This window comes from Somniosus microcephalus, chromosome 4, assembly GCF_052327205.1.
Source record: "Somniosus microcephalus isolate GS21.2 chromosome 4, FLI_Smic_1.0, whole genome shotgun sequence".
NCBI lineage: Eukaryota > Metazoa > Chordata > Chondrichthyes > Squaliformes > Somniosidae > Somniosus > Somniosus microcephalus.
In genome coordinates, this window is record NC_140990.1 from 208,376,345 (window position 1) to 208,398,250 (window position 21,906).

The 21,906-nt window shown below is 41.3% G+C and overlaps 1 protein-coding gene across 3 annotated transcripts in view; it reads left to right on the forward strand.

Moving 5' to 3' along the window:
• Window positions 1-14: 14 nt before the first annotated feature.
• dnajb11 (DnaJ heat shock protein family (Hsp40) member B11) overlaps window positions 15-21,906 on the forward strand; it is a 59,281-nt gene continuing 37,389 nt past the window's right edge. For all 3 annotated transcript variants that reach the window (XM_085985761.1, XM_085985762.1, XM_085985760.1), the window contains exons 1-7: window positions 15-119; window positions 450-606; window positions 6,565-6,662; window positions 7,283-7,415; window positions 12,341-12,483; window positions 13,000-13,082; window positions 21,294-21,351. In XM_085985761.1, the coding sequence (XP_085841887.1) occupies window positions 55-119; window positions 450-606; window positions 6,565-6,662; window positions 7,283-7,415; window positions 12,341-12,483; window positions 13,000-13,082; window positions 21,294-21,351 (737 nt within the window). In that variant the 5' untranslated portion in view covers window positions 15-54. The remainder of the gene's footprint in view (window positions 120-449; window positions 607-6,564; window positions 6,663-7,282; window positions 7,416-12,340; window positions 12,484-12,999; window positions 13,083-21,293; window positions 21,352-21,906) is intronic.

The following is a 21,906-nucleotide window of genomic DNA, read 5'->3' on the forward strand; positions in this document are numbered from 1 at the left end:
GCACCGAACAACTTCAGCAGCGGAAAAAAAAAACGAAGGAGGAAAGTGGGCAGCATGGCGGCGGGCCTGCGCTCCGTCTGTATTGTCCTGATGTGTCTGAGTGGGGAGGTGCTGACTGGGTGAGTGGCCCGGAGAGCTCGCGCGCGGCGCCGGGGGACATTGTTACATTTCCAGCCCGGATTCCAGCTGCTTTCACCCCACCACCACCTTCACTGAATGTGAATGAATATGGGGCCAATTGCCGCGTCAGACCGGCCCCAGTGTATCCACCGGGCGGGGGGAACTTGTTCACTTGTCTTTCGCCAAAGTAAAAAAAAAATGTTGCTGGGATTACCCTGGCTCAGGCAGGTCGCCACTTCAGTAAAGGAAGGCGCTGCTGTATTATAGTGTGAATTGAATCGTGCGAATTTTCTTTATATCTGTTGGTCTTTTTTTTTGTGGGAGGACAGGCGGGATTTCTACAAGATCCTGGGGGTTTCTAAAAGCGCCTCGGTGAAGGATATCAAGAAGGCTTATCGCAAACTGGCGCTGCAGCTGCACCCCGACAGAAACCCGGACGACCCGGCAGCGCAGGATAAGTTCCATGACTTGGGGGCCGCTTATGAGGTACGAAGTGTGTGGGGGGTTGTGAGTGTGTGCCATGTCAGTGTTACTGTGTTCGGGTGAGCTGCAGGTACATTACCATGTGAAGTCTCTTAGTCACTTTTTTTTAGTTCTGAGTTGTAACGATGACAAGTCACGGAGACTGTGTGGCTTCAGCTCATTGGCTACGAGTGAGGAGGTGAGAGGTCGCTCACTAATTTAATCTAACAGACTGCTGGAGCAGCTGCTGTAATATTCTCATTTCATATTGTTTTAATTATGTTTTTGCAGTTCTCTGATAATTTTGGCTTAATGTAATTTTACTTGTATTGTTAATTGCAGTTTAACGAAACAGTATTTTGTTTCCTAAAACACATATTTTCTAGAATATTCCCTCTTTTTACTACTGTTCAGAAATGCACAGTACTGTACTTTTAATAGTTGAGGGCCTCCAAGTGTGTGCAATACTACTGGAGTTTAATGGCTAAAACCATGTAGTTCACCAGTTAAGTTTAGTAAGCTTAGGAGATGCAACATCTGCCCATTCACCTCCTATCCAGGATCTCAAACACTCCTGTATGAAACAACAATTTAGAAGAATTTCCTCCAAGTTAGTAAAGAAAGAACTTGCACTTTTATATAGTGATCTTCCATGACCTCTGTTCCAAAACACCTTACAGCTAATAAAGTTCTGTATTCACTGCTCATGGTGGGGGCTCCTCTGCATCAGGGAAACCAATTATAGATTAGGTAACTGCTTTGCTGAAGACCTCTGTTCTGTCCACAAGTGTAGCTCCAAGCTCCCTGTTGCTTGTTATTTCAATTCTCTGTCCCACTCTGACCTCTTTAGCATTTTACTCTGTTCCATTGAACAATGTAAGCTCGAGGAACAGCATCTCATCTTAGGCATTTTGTAGCCCTCTGGCCTTAACATTGACTTTAACAACTTCAAACCTTCACTGTAGCTGCCATTTTCTCTCTGGTAGCAGGTGCTGGCATTTTGTAATGGGTGTGCTGACATTTCTGGGTATAGGGAAGGAGCAAATTGGTAATTGGGATGGGGTTCTATTTTTCTTCCATCAGACTTCCAGGCACCCGGAGCCTGCTCCACCTTGCTGTTTTACATGCTTCTCCTTTCTACCTATCCTCCTTTAGCTATTCAAACACTTCGTTTCTAGTATATGTCTTTGATTTCTCATTATGCCTGCTAATATCACTTGCCATTCATTTAACCATCTACTGTTCTGCACCCAAGCACTTCACAGGTCATTCTTTTCATTTGTTTTTCTTTTCCCTTTCCCTTGGTCTTTTTTAATTGTCTGTAATATCTTCCAGTCTTGAGGAAGTGCTGACTGACTGATTTCTGTTTCTCTACAGTTACTGCCTGAGCTGCTGAGTATTTCCAGCTTTTTTTGTTTTCTAATAAAGCTCCCTGCAGCTTGTCCAGCTATGACGACCCTACCCATTGGGACATTGGCTTGTAGGATTATCTGGAGCTGAGTGGGAAGAATCCCAGTCCCAGTGACAGGCCTACCACTTCAGGTTTCATTAGTGAGTCAGACTGGAGCTCCTCTGAACACAATGGATCTGCCCGATTCATATACTGGATTACTGAGTCTGCCACGTCGGATTGACTTTGTTCCAAACTCTCTCTCCAGGTTATCTCAGAGCTACCTCTTGAATATTTGTATATATGTAATAATCCATCCCTCAAAGCTCCCTTGTAGAAAGTATATGTGAAGGGACCTGGCTTTATGAAAACACTAATTTATGATTACATTGTACCTCTAATTACATTTTATTTATCTGAACATCTACAAAATGGATCACCTGATGTGCTCGAGGAGAACAGCATTTTATAGAACTCATGCCAGCACTTTTTTAAAGTTTATCACTTTCAAGATTTTGTTTATATGGTTTCATTTTTACATTCATATAAGTAGGAGAGTTTTTAAAAATAGAACCTTTGCAGGTAAATTTAAAAAAAAAACTTCTTCTCAAAGCAACCATGCGTACACAACAGTGCCACCACCTTACTGAATTTGGCATACCTCCTGGAAAAATTGAGAGAGATGGGGAGGGAATGAATGAGAAGTTAAAATTTATTAGTACCTTGCTCTCTCAGGAAAAATTTATATGTAACTCATCTAAGCCTTTACTAAGGTAATGCCTGGAACAGAGGTAGTCAAGTTTAGGAGATACCCATCAAGAATGCCCATTACCCACTTTACTTTTTGTGCACTCGTTAGAAGCATGAGCAAATCAAAATATAAAGTGTTAACTGAGGGTACCAACCTCAATTTAGAGACTCAGAAATGAATTGAGCAGGTGAGAATAGCCTCTCCAATCCTAGGTTATTTAATTTGATATGTTGCAGCCCAGAAAATTCTCTTGGGTGCTTTCTTCCCCTTGCCGCGCCCAGTCATAAATGACAATGTGGCACAGTTAACAGTTCTGTGATCACCTTGTTCTCCAAGCAAGACCTTTAGTAGAGTTGATAAAGTTCAGCTTTTAATCAGATTGTGGGGTGTGCCCTAAAATGGGAAGGCTGGTGCAAGCTGGAATTTAGAACTCCCCTTTTCCCAAGAAAGCAAGTTAGCACAGCTTGAATATATGTGAATAAAGAATTTGGAGTCTTCTCCTCCCCCAGGAAGTTTTCACAGTTCATATCAATGTTGGAATCTGTTCTCAATCTGGAAAATTTCTTGATGTCTAATATGGGAAAAGTAAAGCTCAATTCTAATGTTTACTTTGGGCAGAGGAATGGAGTTTTTGTGGGCAGAGGTGATTGTGGAACGGGATGCCTGGGACTAGATTTGAATCCAGACGTTTTATGGAGACATGTTTGTAAAGTCCTGGCTTGCAATGCTGGACTTCTATTATTGTAGTATAAAATTCTTAATCATAGAAACATAGAAGATAGGAGCAGGAGTAGACCCTTCGGCCCCTCAAGCCTGCTCCGCCATTCAATGAGATCATGGCTGATCATCCAAATTCAGTGCCCTGTCCCTGCTTTCTCCCCATATCCCTTGATCCCTTTTAGCTGTAAGAAATATATCCAACTCCTTCTTGAATATATTTAATGAATTGGCCTCTACTGCCTTCTGTAGTAGAGAATTCCACAGGTTCACCACTCTCTGGGTGAAGAAATTCCTCCTCATCTCTGTCCTAAAATGGCTTACCCCTTATCCTTAGACTGTGACCCCTGGTTCTGGACTCCCTGACCATCGGGAACATCCTGCATCGGATTGATTTTTCTCTAATGCATCCTGCCATATAAGTAGATACATTGCTGGTCATCTTCCAAAATTCTATAGACTCTTGGAATAGTTCCCATAGATTGGAGGGTAGCTAATGTAACCCCACTATTTAAAAAAGGTGGTAGAGAGAAAACGGGGAATTATAGACCAGTAAGCCTGACATCGGTAGCGGGGAAAATGCTAGAGTCCATTATAAAAGATGTAATAGCAGAGCACTTGGAAAACAGGATCGGAAAAAGTCAACATGGATTTACAAAAGGTAAATCATGCTTGACTAATCTACTGGAATTTTTTGAGGATGTAACTGGTAGAATAGATAAGGGAGAACCAGTGGATGTGGTGTATTTGGACTTTCAGAAGGCTTTCAATAAGGTCCCGCATAAGAGATTGGTGTGCAAAGTTAAAGCACTTGGGATTGGGGGCAAGGTACTGACTTGGATAGAGAACTGGCTGGCAGACAGAAAGCAAAGAGTTGGAATAAACGGGTCTTTTTCCGAGTGGCAGGCAGTGACTAGTGGGGTACCGCAGGAATCGGTGCTAGAACCCCAGCTATTCACAATATATATTAATGATCTGGACGAGGGAACTAGATGTAATATCTCCAAGTTTGCAGACGACACAAAGCTGGGTGGGCGTGTGTGCTGTGAGGAGGATGCAGAGAAACTCCAGTATGATTTGGACAGGTTGGGTGATTGGGCAGATGCATGGCATATGCAGTATAATGTGGATAAATGCGAGGTTATCCACTTTGGTGGCAAAAACAGGAAGACAGATTATTATCTGAACGGCAATAGATTGGGAAAAGAAGTGCAATGAGACCTGGGTGTCCTTGTGCACCAGTCACTGAAGGTAAGCATACAGGTGCAGCAGGCAGTTAAGAAGGAAAATGGTATGTTGGCCTTCATAGCGAGAGGATTCGAGTACAGGAGCAAGGATGTCTTGCTGTAGTTGTACAGGGCTTTGGTGAGACCACACCTTGAATATTGTGTGCAGTTTTGATCGCCTTATCTGAGGAAGGATGGTCTTGCCATGGAGGGAGTGCAGCGAAGATTCACCAGGCTGATACCTGGGATGGCAGGAATGACTTATGAAGAGAGATTGAGTCAATTAGGCTTATATTCACTTGAGTTTAGAAGAATGAGAGGGGATCTCATTGAAACTTATGAAATTCTAACAGGACTAGACAGACTAGATGCAGGAAGGATGTTCTTGATGGCGGGGGAGTCCAGAACCAGGGGTCACAGGCTATGGATAAAGGGTAAGCCATTTAGGACAGAGATGAGGAGGAATTTCTTCACCCAGAGAGTGGTGAACCTGTGGAATTCTCTACCACAGAAGGCAGTTGAGGCCAACTTATTAAATATATTCAAGAAGGAATTAGATATATTTCTTAAGGCTAAAGGGATCAAGGAATATGGGGAGAAAGCAGGGACAGTGTACTGAATTTGGATGATCAGCCATGATCTCATTAAATGGCGGAGCAGGCTCGAGGGGCCGAAGGGCCTACTCCTGCTCCTATCTTTTGTGTTTCTATGGATGCAAGCAAGCCTATCTGCTTTGAGTTGGAGATGCAGAGGATCTTCGGTTTAGCTTCCCTGAACTTGAGCTGGGATTATAGAATCATAGAAATTTACGGCACAGAAGGGGGCCATTCGACCCATGGTGTCTGTGCTGGCCGAAAAAGTGTTATCCAGCCTAATCCCACTTTCCAGCTCTTGGTCCGTAGCCTTGTATGTTACGGCACTTCAAGTGCATATCCAAGTACTGTACTTTTTAAATGAGATGAGGGTTTCTGCCTCTACCACCCTTTCAGGCAGTGAGTTCCATACCCCCACCACACTCTGGGTGAAAAATGTTCTCCCCAATGCTCCTCTAATTTTTCTAATTACTTTAAATCTATGCCCCCTGGTTATTGACCTCTCTGCTAAGGGAAATGGGTCCTTCCTATCCAATCTATCCAGGCCCCTCATAATTATATACACCTAAAATCAAGTCTCCCCTCAGCCTCCTCTGTTCCAAAGAATACAACCTCAGCCTATCCAATCTTTCCTCATAGCTAAAATTCTCCAGTCCTGGCAACATCCTCGTAAATCTCCTCCGTACCCTCTCTAGTGCAATCACATCTTTCCTGTAATGTGGTGACCATAACTGTATGCTGTACTCTAGCTGTAGCCTAACTAGTGTTTTATACAGTTCAAGCATAACCTGTGCTTTTCCAGTCTTGACAAAGGGTTTGACCCGAAAGGTTGACTCTTTTTCTCTCCAGATGTTGCCTGGCCTGCTGAGTTTTTCCAGCATTTTCTGTTATTTCGGATTTCCAGCATCTGCAGTATTTTGCTATCGTCTTTCAAGCATAACCTCCCTGCCCTTCTATTCTATGCCTCGGCTAATAAAGGAAAGTATCCCGTATGCCGCCTTAACCACCTATCTACCTGTCCTGCTACCTTCAGGGACCTGGGAACATGCACTCCAAGGTCCCTCTGTTGCTCTACACTTCTCAGTATCCTACCATTTATTGTGAATCATGGATAAACATTTTCAGTGTTTGCTTCTGTGGGTTTAGGTAGTGCTAAATGCGGTGTTTATTTCGGAAGAAACTGTCTTTCTTTGTGTGATTGTAGTTGGAACTGCACTGTGCCTCTGAGGTTCTACTCGACCTGCCCCCTCTCTGGCTGTACAGTAAGTAAATGATCAATTTAATGATTGCTGTTAACTTTAATAGGTTTTGTCTGATGAAGAGAAGAGAAAACAGTATGACATGTATGGTGAAGAGGGTTTAAAGGAAGGTCGTCAAGGTTCCCATGATGACATATTTTCACAGTAAGTAAAGCTCTTCTTTGCACTTTTAATGTCAGGCTTAAAATACTTTAGTGCTATGTTTGTGGCCAGTTCTCCACCTGTGGGACTCTACTCTTAGCAACTTATGATTTCTGTAAGTCAATTTGCATCTCTGATAAATTCAGAGTTCACTGAATTCCAAAGGAATATTAAATTTATTTTTACTTGCTATGGAAGCAAGCTTTAAATGGAAGGGTGGGCTTTATTCCCCATTGTCACAGTTTAAAGTTGACACAAAGCACCAGGCTAATCCTTAAACAGAGGTCATTGTGCAGCGATCAGGAATTGGAGGCGTGAGTAATTTTACCCCCTTCCCTGCCCTAACCCAGCAACACTGCAGCTGATTGTAGCCCCCCTACCATCCTAGCTGATATCAGCTAACTTAACACAAAGAACTGAACTTGGGACCTTCCTGGTCTTTATGGATCCAAAATGATACCTTCACCTGTGATCTATCTGGGGAGCTGTTATATCTGTAAATGTTTTTTTTTTTTTTTTAAATTGAAAAATTAAAAGGAAGATTACTGAGACTTTGTTTTCATATGCTGTTGTTTCTTAAATTTTGCTTATTTGTATTAAATCATTTTATTTTTGTCCTGTAGCTTCTTTGGAGATTTTGGTTTTATGTTTGGAGGAAGCCCACGGCATCAAGACCGGAACATTCCTCGAGGAAGTGACATTATAGTGGATCTTGAAGTTACACTCGAAGAAGTGTATTCAGGCAATTTTGTAGAAGTAAGTATTGAAAAAGCAACCAAAATACAATATTTAATCATTACTGCATGTATGTAGCTACTCTACATGTCTGTCGAATATTTTAATCAGTTTTTGGTGATTCTATCTGGACACACTGTCCTTGTCCATTTGTCAACATGCTGAAGGTTGCTACTGGCAGCTCCTAAGTTCTATCCAATGTTTAAACGTTACTGGTGTTTTAGAAGAGGAATCTGATAGCCAGGTGGTGAAGGATAGCCTAGTCTTAATTGCTTACAAGTCTTTATTTACAGAGACACACATTACATACTGTGCACTCCCAAGATAAGCTTGCAACCCTTTCCCAGCCTACTGCCATATGAGTGAGAGTCCCCAATTAATACCCACCACCTGAATACAATTACACCCAATTGCTGTACACCACTTGAATGCAATTAACACTGGATACCACATGGGATACCCAGTGCACACTCCATGCTATTCTGAAATTTGGTAAATACCACATTGCCAGACTATTGTGTTCATGCTACAACTGGCAGAATTATTTGCAAATATAATAATTACACAGAAGCATAAATACATAAAGTACTAATGGCACAGTAAATGTAGAGTCAGCCACCAGAATATAACTCTTCAGATCATATTTGTGACTTGTGACAGTTTAGTAATGTGTAAGACTTGGAGATGCCAGTCTTGTGTAGACTTTCTGATACAATCCTGCCCGCCCCATGGAGTCTGTCAAAATATACAAACCAAAACAAGGTTGTGCTATATCATTCTATGATTTAAGGTTGAAAACTGACCTCTGAACTTGAACACTGAACTGAGGATGAGTAGTAACGGCAATATTTCTCTGCAAGAAGCTTTTTTGTCACTGGTGTAAGACATTAACAATCTCCCTTTTGAGATGACCCCAATTGGTTACATTGGAGGGGTCAAATTCCTCCATGGCCTCGCCCCTCCCTATCTCTCTAATTTCCTCCAGCCCCACAACCCCCCTGAGATATCTGCGCTCCTCTAATTCTGCCCTCCTGAGCATCCCTGATTTTTAATCGCTCAACTATCGGTGGCCGTGCCTTGAGTTGCCTGGGCCCTAAAGCGCTCGAATTCCCTCCCTAAACCTCTCTGTCTCTCTACTTCTCTCTCCGCCTTTTAAGATGCTCCTTAAAACCTACCTCTTTGACCAAGCTTTTGGTCATCTGCCCTAATTTCTCCTTTAGTGGCTTGATGTCGAATTGTTTTGTCTTCTAACACTCCTGTGAAGTGTCTTGGGATGTTTTACTACATTAAAGGTGCTATATAAATTGTTAATGAATTTGTCTACTTCCCCTGAATCTGTAACTATGCATTTGTTAACGCATCAAAAAGACTAACTCAGATATCAAGTATCTTCTAATAAAAACTTCTGAATGCAGACACATCCGTAAAGAAAATTATCTAGGACAAATTACTCTTTATTGAAAAGTGCTGAAATGGGAGTCATGTATATTGCTAGCTCTGTTGCCAAAGAGACAAAGAAACTCTTTCAAAGCGACAGCTAATCCCAAGCCAATCTTTAATTCACATTACTCTGTCTATCTAGTCTAATATACAGGAATAGTATAGAATTTTAAAAATAATTCTTTGTAATGTTTTAAGGAGTATTTGAGTTAAAACTGGTCAAAATAAACTGCAATTTATATCAAATTAGTCGGGGAAATAGTGCAACAAAAAATGTGGTGGCTACTGTGCTTGTTCATTGTGACCCAAGTTTTTGTCTGCATTGTACACTGACCCAGATGTAAGCCTCACTGAGGTATGTGCAGGGCAGCTGAATTAAGGTTAGTCAACAGCAGGAACTTTTTTTAAATTAAACTGGTAATCAGATAAAGGAGGGATGACTTTATAGTATAGATGCTATATTGTGCAAAATCTACAATAATCTGAGATTTCACGTTGTAATTAACAAAACAAATTTAGATGGGGAATGTTTAGTATAACTAAATAAACTATTCTATTTAAATTGCACTGCTTATCAAAACACCAGGAGGAACACTATTTGTCTTTTTATTCCCCTCTTTCTCAACGATAGATCATTCAATTTAAATGTGTTGCCTGGTTCAGCATGCTTCTAATTAGCCATCTAAACATTGATGCTCTTGTGGCCACTGAGGACCTTGTTTGTCGCTGTTGCTTCCTCTTTACGTTATGGTGGTTAAAAGACGGTTAGGAGTGTATTATGCAAAACTTGCGTTAAAAGGATGTAATAAAATAGTTGCAGATCTCCATTCTTGGTTTTTCAATATCTTGTAATTAAACGTTGCAGAGTGTGATACATCCCCTCTCGTACTTCATTGACATTGGGAGTGCAAATGGCACTACAAGCATACATTGCTTAAAGTAGGGTGATTCATGCCTCTTGTTTCTGGTTGGAAAAGTATGAACGTAGTCTGCCTCCACCACTGTTGCCCAACGAACCCAGGGCTTCCTATTCTTTGCTTTTTTAGTTTTTGCATTTTAACACCAGATGTATTTAAAAAATATTGTTATGCAAGAGGTAGTTGAGTGGGAACTGTTCTTTGTTGTTGCACCTGTGATCTGTTAGGTTGCAAAATTACATTTACATCACTAAAACTTGATGTACTTTAGGAAGGAATAGTTCTTTGCTGGTTGTTAAATTAACTTTGAGCATGACTGATTCTTGGAACAAAAATTACACCAAACCATAAATCTGCATTTTCTGTTTGACACTTCATGTTTTGCACTGTAATTTGGCAGATATGTTTCACAATGTACTTTAGAAACATATAATATAAAAATGCAAATATATTATTTAGGTATTCCCAACTGGAATGCATTCTGGATAGGATCACATCACTCTGGATAATCTTGTGGATTGCAGCTCATAAATAAAACCAGTTTTATATATTAAAATCTTACTAAATTGTCTAAGCCTTTAAGATTTTTTTTTAATCACCAGACTTTTCTCTGCTGCCAGCACCCCCTTCCCTCAAAGCATTAACTCTTTGATGGGGAATAGTTCGACAGGCAGCCTCTGATACTTCATTGAAGTAAATATTTTTTACATATTTGCCTAGATTATGTTATTGGACATAGTGGCCCAGAATTTGCAGTCAGCAGCAAAGCAAAGGCATTCGCTGCTGACCCGAAGTACGCTTCGCACAAGGATCGCTCGATCCCTGTGTTGAGAACTTTGGGTTTTCCGACCTTGAATTCAAATCAACGGAAGTAAATAGGGATCCCCTTGTGCGGACTGCTGTGACATCAGCAGGCTGTCTAAGCAGCCAATCAAAACGCAGAATTCTCAGATAGCGAACAAGGAAGTAAGTAAGCTCCTCAATCTAACTTTTTAAGAATGTTAGAGAGAGCAAAACAGAGATTGGGGCTCATGGGGAAAAGGCAAACCTGAAATAAAGATGGACAAACTTTTTTTTTTTTTTTTTAATTTATTTTGAAGTTTCTTCATTCTGGACAAATTTCACACTGCGCAAAATTAAATTAGTTTTCCAGGCCACTCATTTATTTAGCATTAATAACGCTGTCAAAACTCCAGTTATGCCTAATCCCTTTGGGTCTAACTTTTAGTGGGGAATTTAACAGCATACTACTGCAGAAGAGCCGAAGTTTTCGTCAGTTTCCCTGATTTGACTGATTACACAGATTGCTGGCTCTGGGGGTGGCGGGGCACAGCACAGCCAGTTTCGGAGCCGTCCTTGATGGACGGCAACTTCAGGATTTCCCGACGTTGCGGTCAGTTTCAAAGGCGGAATGACGGCGAACACTGCTAGTTCAGTCATCCTGACTGCAAATTCTGGGCCGGTGTTTGTAGCCCAGCAGGTGTTGCGGAATAGTGATTGGTAGTGAGAATCTAGCTTTTCTTCCAGAATCACCCCCCCCCTTCCCCAAGCATGGAGGCGATGAGGTCATTTGTACTCCTGCTCCACCATCACCACAACTACCACCCTGGCTGAGTGTGGCTCTCTTGCTGGAAACCTGTAGCTTCCTGATCTGTTTGGCTCAGTGCCGAACCACACAGTTCATTTATCCATTAAGCCAACAAGAGAAGGAGCAGTTGACGTCACTATCTTTAAAGCACATGCTATGATTTAGACATTAATTTGTGCTTTGTAGAGAAAACAATGGCCCAGAAATTCGGGTCGGGGGCTTCCCACAGGTGCAAGCCCCCGACCTGCACTTACCTTGCGCGTCGGCCGTTGAGCTGTGGGATTCCAGTCCTGGGCCTGTTCCAACTGCCGGTGCGCAGTGCTTGCGTATCCCGGGGCGCAGTTAGTTCGATGCGTCCCCTGGGATCACGTGGGCCATGGAGAGCCAATGGTATCAGGGAATGCTTCATTCATAAGTTTGACCTGTCAAACCTATAAATACTATAAGCCCCAAAAATCACTAAATCGTCAAATAAATTTTTTTACATCACATTTTTAAAATAAACTATAAATTACATGAAATAACTATTTTAAACAATTTAAATTTTTGAAATTTTTTTTTTTATTTTCTAATGGGGCTAAAAATAAACTTACCTTTCTTTAAAGTATTTAAAAATAATAAACCTGTGGGGAAAAAATGTTTTAATTTTAATTAATTCACCACTTACCTTGTAAAAAGCAGGCCTTGCGACTGCTTTTTACATGTCTAACTTCTGGAGACTTACCTTCCCGGGAAAACCTGCAAAAAAAAAAAAAAAAAAGTAAGTTCGATGCACACACGCAGCCTCTCCTGCGCACGCGTTCCCCCTCTTAACCCCTTCTTTCAGGGGAACGGAAGTGCCGGTTTCCCGTGCATGAGTACTCACCCGTGGAGACCCGAATTTCTGGGCCAATGTTTTATGTAGTAATACACAATGCTTTTTAAACTATTTGGAGATTTCATGATGGTATTTTCAAGGACTAATTATAAATGTGACTAAACAACAGTTGTGAACTTTACAGGTTGTAAGAAACAAGCCAGTGGCAAAGCAAGCTCCAGGAAAAAGGAAATGCAATTGTAGACAGGAAATGAGAACCACACAATTGGGGCCTGGAAGGTTCCAGATGACCCAGGAGATGGTTTGTGATGAATGTCCCAATGTTAAGTGAGTATTCGTTTTAACATTTCAACTTTATATTCTCTCAATAAAGAGAATGGCAGCACCAATTACAAAATAAACTGGACTAATTAAAGTATTTTGTTCAGGAAAAAAAGCAATTTTTGCTCTTGGCTATATAAAGTATATATTTGGACAGCACTATTGGGGCCACTGCTACTTAACACCTACCCATCTTCCCTTCTATGAGTCTGTTCATATGACAATTTTGGTATAACATTTTATTTTGATAAATTATTAAATTGAATCCTGAAGTGTTTGGAGTAGTAGTTATTTAATTGGAAAAAGCATTTCATAAGGTTTAAAAAAAAAAAACACTTTTCCAAGTGGGAGATATTTTCTAAATGTAGCCTGTCCCAAATATATATGGATAACATTTGACATTGTTTTGTTGTAGTAGGAAAAGTGCTATCACATATTGAAGTACAGAGAGTAATCAATTTAGTGAACAAACTTGTATGCTTTTCTTAAATACATACATTCCTTTTTCTATTTAAATTTTAGACTTGTAAATGAGGAGAGGACACTTGAGGTGGAGATAGAACCTGGTGTTAGGGATGGAATGGAATATCCTTTCATTGGAGAAGGTATGGTTGTGGGATACTAAATTTGGCCGCCTTCAAGTCAGCGTTGAACAGCGGGCTGCATGGGAGCTCCTTGGCTATTGTTGTTTAGGCATGCCTTTCAAAGTAATGGGATGGTAAGGGACTTTATGCTGACAAGTGGTTTTCCTTTGTTTGAAACTAAAGGATATGATAACCTGGTTAGTACCTCAAGATTTGCTTGGCAGTAAGAAGCTGCCTTTCTGTCTATTTTCCTGTCACTTCATCTTTAAAAGAGGGGTCAGGGGCTGCAATGTTGCTTGGAAGACTGGCCTAGTGGGCAAACAGCTTCTCCTCCCACCTCTGCACAATTGCCTCCCAGAATATCCCATGGTTGCAACCTCCTCCTTCAACCCATAATCTATATCTCCCCCTGAGGAACATTATCCGGAGTAATGAGCTCAGTTTCCACATGCATGGTGACAATACCTAGATCTATTTCTTCTCCACCAACCTGCACCGTGACCATCTTTTTGATGTGAGATTGCTTATCCGACATCAGGTTGTGGATGAGCCAGAACTCCTCCAACCTAACATTGGGGAGACTGCAGCCACTTGACTTGACTTCCACCAAACAAATTCCATTCTCTTCCCCAGTTGCTTGCTGAGGTAAAACCAGACAGCTTATAACCTGGGTGAGCTGAGTTTCAAATCTCATTTCTCATCTGTCACCAAAACCGCTTACTTCCATCTGCACAACATTGTGTTGCACCTTTTACTTTAGAACATAAGAAAAAATTAGGAGCAGTAGGCCATACGGCCCCTCGATCATGCTGTGTCATTCAATAGAAACATTGAAGATAGGAGTAGGCCATTTGGCCCCTCGAGCCTGCTCCGCCATTCAATGCGATCATGGCTGATCATCCAAATTCAGTACCCTGTCCCTGCTTTCTCCCCATATCCCTTGATCCCTTTAGCCTTAAGAAATATATCCAACTCCTTCTTCTTGAATATATTTAATGAATTGGCCTCCACTGCCCTCTGTGGTAGAGAATTCCACAGGTTCACCACTCTCTAGGTGAAGAAATTCCTCCTCATCTCTGTCCTAAATGGCTTACCCCTTATCCTTAGACTGTGACCCCTGGTTCTGGACTCCCCGACCATCGGGAACATCCTTCCTACATCTAGTCTGTCTAGTCCTGTTAGAATTTTATAAGTTTCAATGAGATCCCCTCTCATTCTTCTAAACTCTAGCGAGTACAAGCCCAATCGACCCAATCTCTCCTCATATGTCATTCCTGCCATCCCAGGTATCAGCCTGGTGAATCTTCGCTGCACTCCTTCCATGGCAAGAACATCCTTCCTCAGATAAGGCGACCAAAACTGCACACAATACTCAAGGTGTGGTCTCACCAAGGCCCTGTACAACTGCAGCAAGACATTCTTGTTCCTGTACTCAAACCCTCTCGCTACGAAGGCCAACATACCATTTGCCTTCTTAACCACCTGCTGCAGCTGTATGCTTACCTTCAGCGACTGGTGCACAAGGACGCCCAGGTCTCGTTGCACTTCCCCTTCTCCCAATCTATTGCCATTCAGATAATCTGCCGCCTTGTTTTTGACACCAAAGTGGATATCCTCGCATTTATCCACGTTATATTGCATCTGCCATGCTTCTGCCCAATCACCCAACCTGTCCAAATCATACTGGAGTTTCTTGGTATCCTCCTCACAGCACACACGCCCACCCAGCTTTGTGTCGTCTGCAAACTTGGAGATATTACATCTAGTTCCCTTGTCTAGATCATTAATATATATTGTGAATAGCTGGGGTCTAAGGACTGACCCCTGCGGTACCCCACTAGTCACTGCCTGCCACTCGGAAAAAGAGCCGTTTATTCCAACTCTTTGCTTTCTGTCTGCCAACCAGTTCTCTATCCAAGTCAATACCTTGCCCCCAATCCCATGTGCCTTAACTTTACACGCTAATCTCTTATGCAGGACCTTATCGAAAGCCTTTTGAAAGTCCAAATACACCACATCCACTGGTTCTCCCTTATCTATTTTACCAGTTACATCCTCAAAAAAAATTCCAGTAGATTAGTCCAGCACGATTTACCTTTTGTAAATCCATGTTGACTTTGTCCGATCCAGTCACTGTTTTCCAAGTGCTTTGCTATTACATCTTTTATAATGGACTCTAGCATTTTCCCCACTACCGATGTCAGGCTTACCGGTCTGTAATTCCCTGTTTTCTCTCTCCCACTTTTTTTGAATAGTGTGGTAACATTAGCTGCCCTCCAATCCATGGGTTGTGTTCCAGAGTCTATCGAATTTTGGAAGATGACCAGCAATGCATCCACTATTTCTAGGGCCACTTCCTTAAGTACCCTAGGATGTAGATTATCAGGCCCATGGGATTTATCAGCCTTTAATCCCGTCAATTTCTCTAACACCATTTCCCTACAAATACTGATTTCTATCAGTTCCTCCCTTTCATTAGACCCTATGTTCCCCGACATCTCTGGGAGGTTATTTGTGTCCTCCTTTGTGAAGACAGAACCAAAGTATGTATTTAATTGGTCTGCCATTTCTTTGTTCCCCATTATAAATTCCCCTGATTCTGACTGCAAGGGACCTATGCTTGACTTCACCAATCTTTTTCTCTTCACATATCTATAAAAGCTTTTACAGTCAGTTTTTATGTTCCCTGAAAGCTTACTCTCATACTCTATTTTCCCCCTCTTAATTAATCCCTTTGTCCTCTGTTGAATCCTAAATTGCTCCCAATCCTCTGGTTTACTGCTTTTTCTGGCCAATTTATATATCCTCTCCTTGGATCTTATGCTATCTCTAATTTCCCTTGTTAGCCACGGTTGAGTCACCTTTTTTGATTTATTTTTATGCCAAACTGGGATGAACAAATTCTGTAGTTTATCCATGCGATCTTTGAATGTTTGCCATTGTCTATCCACCGTCAACCCTTTGAGTGACATTCCCCAATCAATCCTACCCAACTCGTGCCTCATACTATCATAGTTTCCTTTATTTAAATTCAGGACCCTGATCATAGCTGATCTTTGACCTCAACTCTACTTTCTCACTTGATCCCCATATCCTGTGATTCCCTTAGAATTTGAAAATCTATTGATCTCCACCTTGAATATACTCAACGACCGCATCCACCGCCCTCTGGTAGAGTATTCCAAAGATTCACAACCCTCTGAGTGAAGCAATTTCTTCATATCTCAGTTCTAAATGGCCAACCTCTTATCCTGAGAATATGTCTCCTTTGTCTAAACTCTCCAGCCAGGAGAAACAGTCTCTCCGCATCTACCCCATCAAGTCCTCTCAGAATCTTGTATGTTTCAATGAGATCACCTCTCATTCTTCTAAACTCTAGAGAGTATAGGCTAATTCTCTCCTCATAGGACAACCCTTACATCCCAGGAATCAATCTAGTGAACCTTCATTGCACCGCCTCTAAGGCAAGTATATCCTTCCTTAGGTACAGAGACCAGAACTGTACACAGTACTCCAGGTGAGGGCTCACCAAAGCCCTGTACAATTGCAGCAACAATTCTGTACTCCAACCCCCTTGCAATAAAAGCCAACATACCATTTGCCTTCCTAATTGCTTGCTGTACCTGCAGTTTAACTTCCTGTGTTTCATGTACAAGGACAACCAATTCCCTCTGACCACCAACTTTTAATAGTTTCTCACCATTTAAGTGTTTTTGTATTCTTCCTACCAAAGTGAATAACCTCACATTTCCCCACATTATACACTATCTGCCACCTTCTTGCCCTCTCTCTTAACCTGTTTATATCCCTTTGCAGCCTCTGTGTGTCCTCCTCACAGCTTACTTTCCCACCTAGCTCCGTATCGTCAGCAAACTTGGATACATTACACTCGGTCCCTTCATCTAAGTCATTAATAGAGATTGTAAATAGTAGAGGCCCAGCACTGATCCTTGCGGCACCCCACTAGTAACAGTTCGCCAACCTTTAAGTGACCCATTTATTCCTACTCTGTTTTTCTGTCCTTTAACCAAATGTCTATCCATGCTAATATATTACCCTCAACCCCATGAACCCTTATCTTGTGTAACAACCTTTCATGTGGCACCTTATTGAATGCCTTTTGAAATTTCAAATATACTGCATCCACTGGTTCCCCTTTATCTCCCCTGTTGGTTACATCCTCAAAAAACTCAATAGATTTGTCAAACATGATTTCCATTTCATAAAACCATGTTAACATACTATAATTTTCTAAGTGCCCTGTTACTACTTCCTTAATAATGGATTCCAGTATTTTCCTGACAACTGATGTCGGGCTAACTGGCCTGTAGTTCCCTGTTTTCTCTCTCCCTCCTTTCTTGAATAGCGGAGTTACATTTGCTACCTTCCAATCCACTGGGGCCATTCCAGAATCTAGAATTCTGGAAGATCACACCCAATTCCTCCATTATCTCTGCAGCCACCTCCTTTTATAACTCTGGGATGTAGGCCATGAGGTCATGGGGATTTGTTGGCTTTTAGTCTTATTAATTTCTCCAGCACTTTTTCTTTATTATTAATTACTATAAGTTCCTCACTCTCCTTAGACCCTTGCTTCCTCGCTATTTTTTTTTTTGTCTTCTACTATGAAGACAGATACAAAATATTTGTTTAACGTCTCTGCCATTTCCTTATTCCCCATTATAATTTCTCCTGTCTCCAACCTCTAAGGGTTTACCTTTGCTACTCGCTTCCTTTTTACATACTTGTAGAAGCTCTTATCTGTTTTTATATTTCTTGCTAGTTTACTCATTCTATTTTCTCTCTCAATATTCTGATAATCCTTTGCTGGTTTCTAAAACTCTCCCAATCCTCAGGCTTACTACTCTTCTTGGCAACATTATAAGCCTCTTTTAATCTAATATTCTTAACCTCTTTAATTAGCCATGGATGGATCACTTCTCCTGTGCAGTTTTTATTTTGTTATAGAATGTTCATTCATTGGGAATTAATATAATGTTTTTAATGTTCGCCATTGATCATCTACCACCATACCTTAGCCAACTGGCCCCTTATATACCTATATAATTGGCTTTATTTAAATTTAGTACTCTAGTTTCAAACTTAAGTATGTCACACTCAAACTCATTTACCATTCACTTTCACAAATCTTTACTTATATTTTAGTTGGCTCTAGCTTCTATTTCCCAAATGCTGTCATCACTGGTGTCCTGAGTGCCAGCATTCAAAACTCTGCCGACTATCCGGATCTGTACCAAGTCCTGCTTGCCTATTGCGGAGCCCTTGCTGACCGCCAGTGGTTCCCCAACGTACTGAATTTACAAATCCATCACAGCTTGCCCTTCCCTACCTGCTCCAGCTCACTTCAGTCTACTTCTGCTCCAGTAACCTTCAGCCCTCTGAATTTTGCCTTCTGTGGATCTTGCCCTGACATTGCTCCACCACCAGTGGCAGAGCCTTCAGTTATCTCAGTCCTACTCTGTGGTGTTCCCTTCCTAAACCGCTTCACCGTGCTACTTTTTCTCTGCTTTCAAAATTCCTGTAAAAACTATTCAACTATACTTTCGGGTCACTTCTTCTATTACTGTTTGGCATCCGTTTCTCCTCTATGATGTGCCTTAGGATGTTTTACTTTGTTAAAGGTGGTGTATAAGGTATTATAAATGCAACACCCAATGTTGCATTCAGCCATGCAAAAGAGGAACATTCCATATTCTATTCCCAGTATCTGCTGAGTTAACAACATTTGGGGTGCTAAGAAGGGGAAAGTTATCAAAAGTTCCTTATTGACCCTGTACTTGAAAATGGTATGATGGCTTCCATGGTTGAATAAATTAGCCTGCTGACATTGATGGTGTGAGCTCAAGTGTTAAGCATGGGCACATGGCTAAGGAAGCAGAGGGGACAAAATTGGGTTTTTTGCCTGAAAAATAGCAACCGGCTAAGAACAATCTGGACCTTGAACACCCATTTTCCCACCTGATTCAATTTTCAGGCAGGCCTTTAAATGCATCCCTACCGCTCCTGCTCAAAACAAGTGGGCAACTGTTTAAATATGAAAATTGGGGTCCAATGCTGGTTGTAAAGCCCTGGTTGCAATTTTTATAGAGAAATGGGTGGAGCATGTGAAGTGTATGCTAGTCCCAGTTTTTCCAGACATTGAGTGGCCTAACCACTGATCCTAAAAAGGACTGCTGGAGGCTACTCACAAAAGTAAGCTTTTGCTTTTTTTTTTAAGAAGTCCAGGAGGAGCATTCATGCTCTTCCTGGTCCAACAAAAATCTCTGGCCTGTTCTTGCCTCCCCCATGAAATCTGCTCCTCCTCCTCTCCCCCTTGCCCCAACAACCTGCCAGCCATCTCTGTGCAGAAGATGGCTGATTTTCCACCACACCAAACTGGTGAGCTGCAGCGGAGCTTTAATTTGGTTCATGCAGTTTTCTGGTAAAAGTTAAGAGATCCGAAGCTGAAAATGGTTAGGGCCTCCTGACTGTGGTCTTAGGCGGGAGCCATAGGCGCACTGCCAATATCACACCCGTTTTGGGCTCTTTTGATTCTAACTTTTTAAAAATGTTAAAGCAACAGATTGGGGCTCGCACATGGGGGAAAAGGCAAACCTGAAATAAAGATGAACAAACTAATCCAAAAGGGTATAACATTTAATGGGGCATTTAACAGTGTAATTACCGTGGAAGAGCGGAAGTTGTTGTCAGTTTCCATAATTTTGATTACACTATTACACTGATTGCCGGATCTTTGGGGTGGTGGGAGGGAGGGGGTACACAATGCAGCTTTTGGAGGAGCAGTGAATGACAGACCGCAAATTCTGGGCCAGTGTTTTTCAAGCTCTGCTTTGTGTAGATTTTTAAAAAAAATGAATGTCCATGATAGTAAATCAGAACTATACATTAAAATACTGGCTCTAGATTACAGCATAAAGCCTCACCATAAAAAGGAACTGAATACCTGATGAACAGTGGACTAATGGGAACCTTTTATTAACCTCTTATCCAGTCTGACGAAAACCAGGCAAATTACTCCACTTCCTGTTCCTCACCTCTGTCTTTAAATAGTCAGTACTTTGTACACCAACTTGTCAATAACTCAAAGTATCAATTGGATATTCACCAAATGTTTAAAAATTTGTTTTAACTTCTGCTTCCCCAAAAAAACACCTAACTCATTGCCTCCTTAAGTCAGAGGAAAATGTTGTGGACCACTAACTTTTCCAATGGTGTGGTTAATTTTACTCTGATTACTGACAGGAAGTGGATGTCTAGAGAGCAGACTGCTTCTGTTGTCTTCCCCACCCCCTCCTCCACCTTTTTTGAGGTGTAGTGCTTCATTACATTGTAGTCTTGTGTCTCAACCTAATTGAGATCTGGCAAAAATAAGGGGAGAAGATTGAATAGCCGTTGAAGCTCTAATTCATACTGGGCTGGTGGTAGTGAATTCAGTGTTCCACCACTCCAGCTTCTGAACCACTGGTAATCTTCAACTATAATGAGGTTCTTTTCTCATTGGAGTCCTGATTCTTTGAGTGTGGATGTAAAGGAAATTGTATAGGTGCATAATGTCCCAGTAATGCAAAGGAAGGAGTAATTTGCATTTATATATCACCTTTCACATCCTCAAATGTACCAAAGTGCTTCAGAGCCAATTAATTACTTTCGAAGTCTAGTCCCTGTTTTTATGTAGGTAATGTTTGCACGCAGCAAGGTCCCACAAACTGCAATGAGATAAATGATGAGCTAATCTGTTCTGGTAGTGTTTGTGGAGGGATTAAATATTGGCTAAGACATAGAGTTTACCTGCTCTTATTCAAATAGTGCCATGAGATCTTTTACATCCACCTGAAGAGGCAGACAGCCTTAGTTTAACGTCTCATCTGAAAGATGGCACTTCTGACAATGCAGCAGTCCCTGAAGTGTCAGCCTAGTTACATACTAAAATGGGGCTTGAAGTCATGACCTGCTGACTTGGTTTAGAGCACTATCACTGAGCTAGCTGGCACTTAAGCTGTACCAAAATTTTCACTAGGACAAAGATATATGCGCATGTGTCTGTAAAACAAACTTATGTTAAAGTAAAAAATCCAATACTGGGTTCAGCCGGTTTTGTAAAATGTTTGCAAAAAACTATTTCTAAATTGTTTTCAGCAAGTGGCTTTGGTATTTATAAAACTGATGCCTTTATTGTGTGGAGATGAAGTTGTACATTCTGTTTCTGTACAGGTGAACCTCACATAGATGGAGAACCTGGGGATCTGAAATTCAGAATAAAGGTTTTAAAGTGAGAAATTCTTTGATTTACTTCTCTCTACAAGATTAATGACCCAAGTAGTAGATTTTTGTTTTGTCCCAGCTATGAATTTTCTTTTTCATACAAAAATGGGGACAGCCAAGAAGCTCCAGCGGTAGAGGGTTGGACTCCCCACCCTGCAACTTTCAATCCAAGGTTTAAAGCTTCTTCAAACTTGCCTGCCATTGTTGGCTGAACTGATGCAGGTCTCGTCTGATCACTAGATGGAGCATCACATGACATGCGTTATAGCAGCAATTTAGTGAAATACCATCTTGCAGGAACTTCCAAAGGCTTTTGTTTTGTACAAAAATCCATAATTGTTATAATCCTGATTTAATTTGCCAGTATGATAAACTGTACAAGCAAAGGAAAATGTTTTCCATCTCTATCCACACAAACTGTTACATGAATGTCTTACTATATACCCAACAAAATGACTGTTAGGGTAAGTATGCTAAGCAGTATCTATATGTGTCTGTGTCACAGGGCGTACCTACGCGCGCGTTACCTCCAAAGAAAGCTTACGCCTTCCGAGACGGTTTT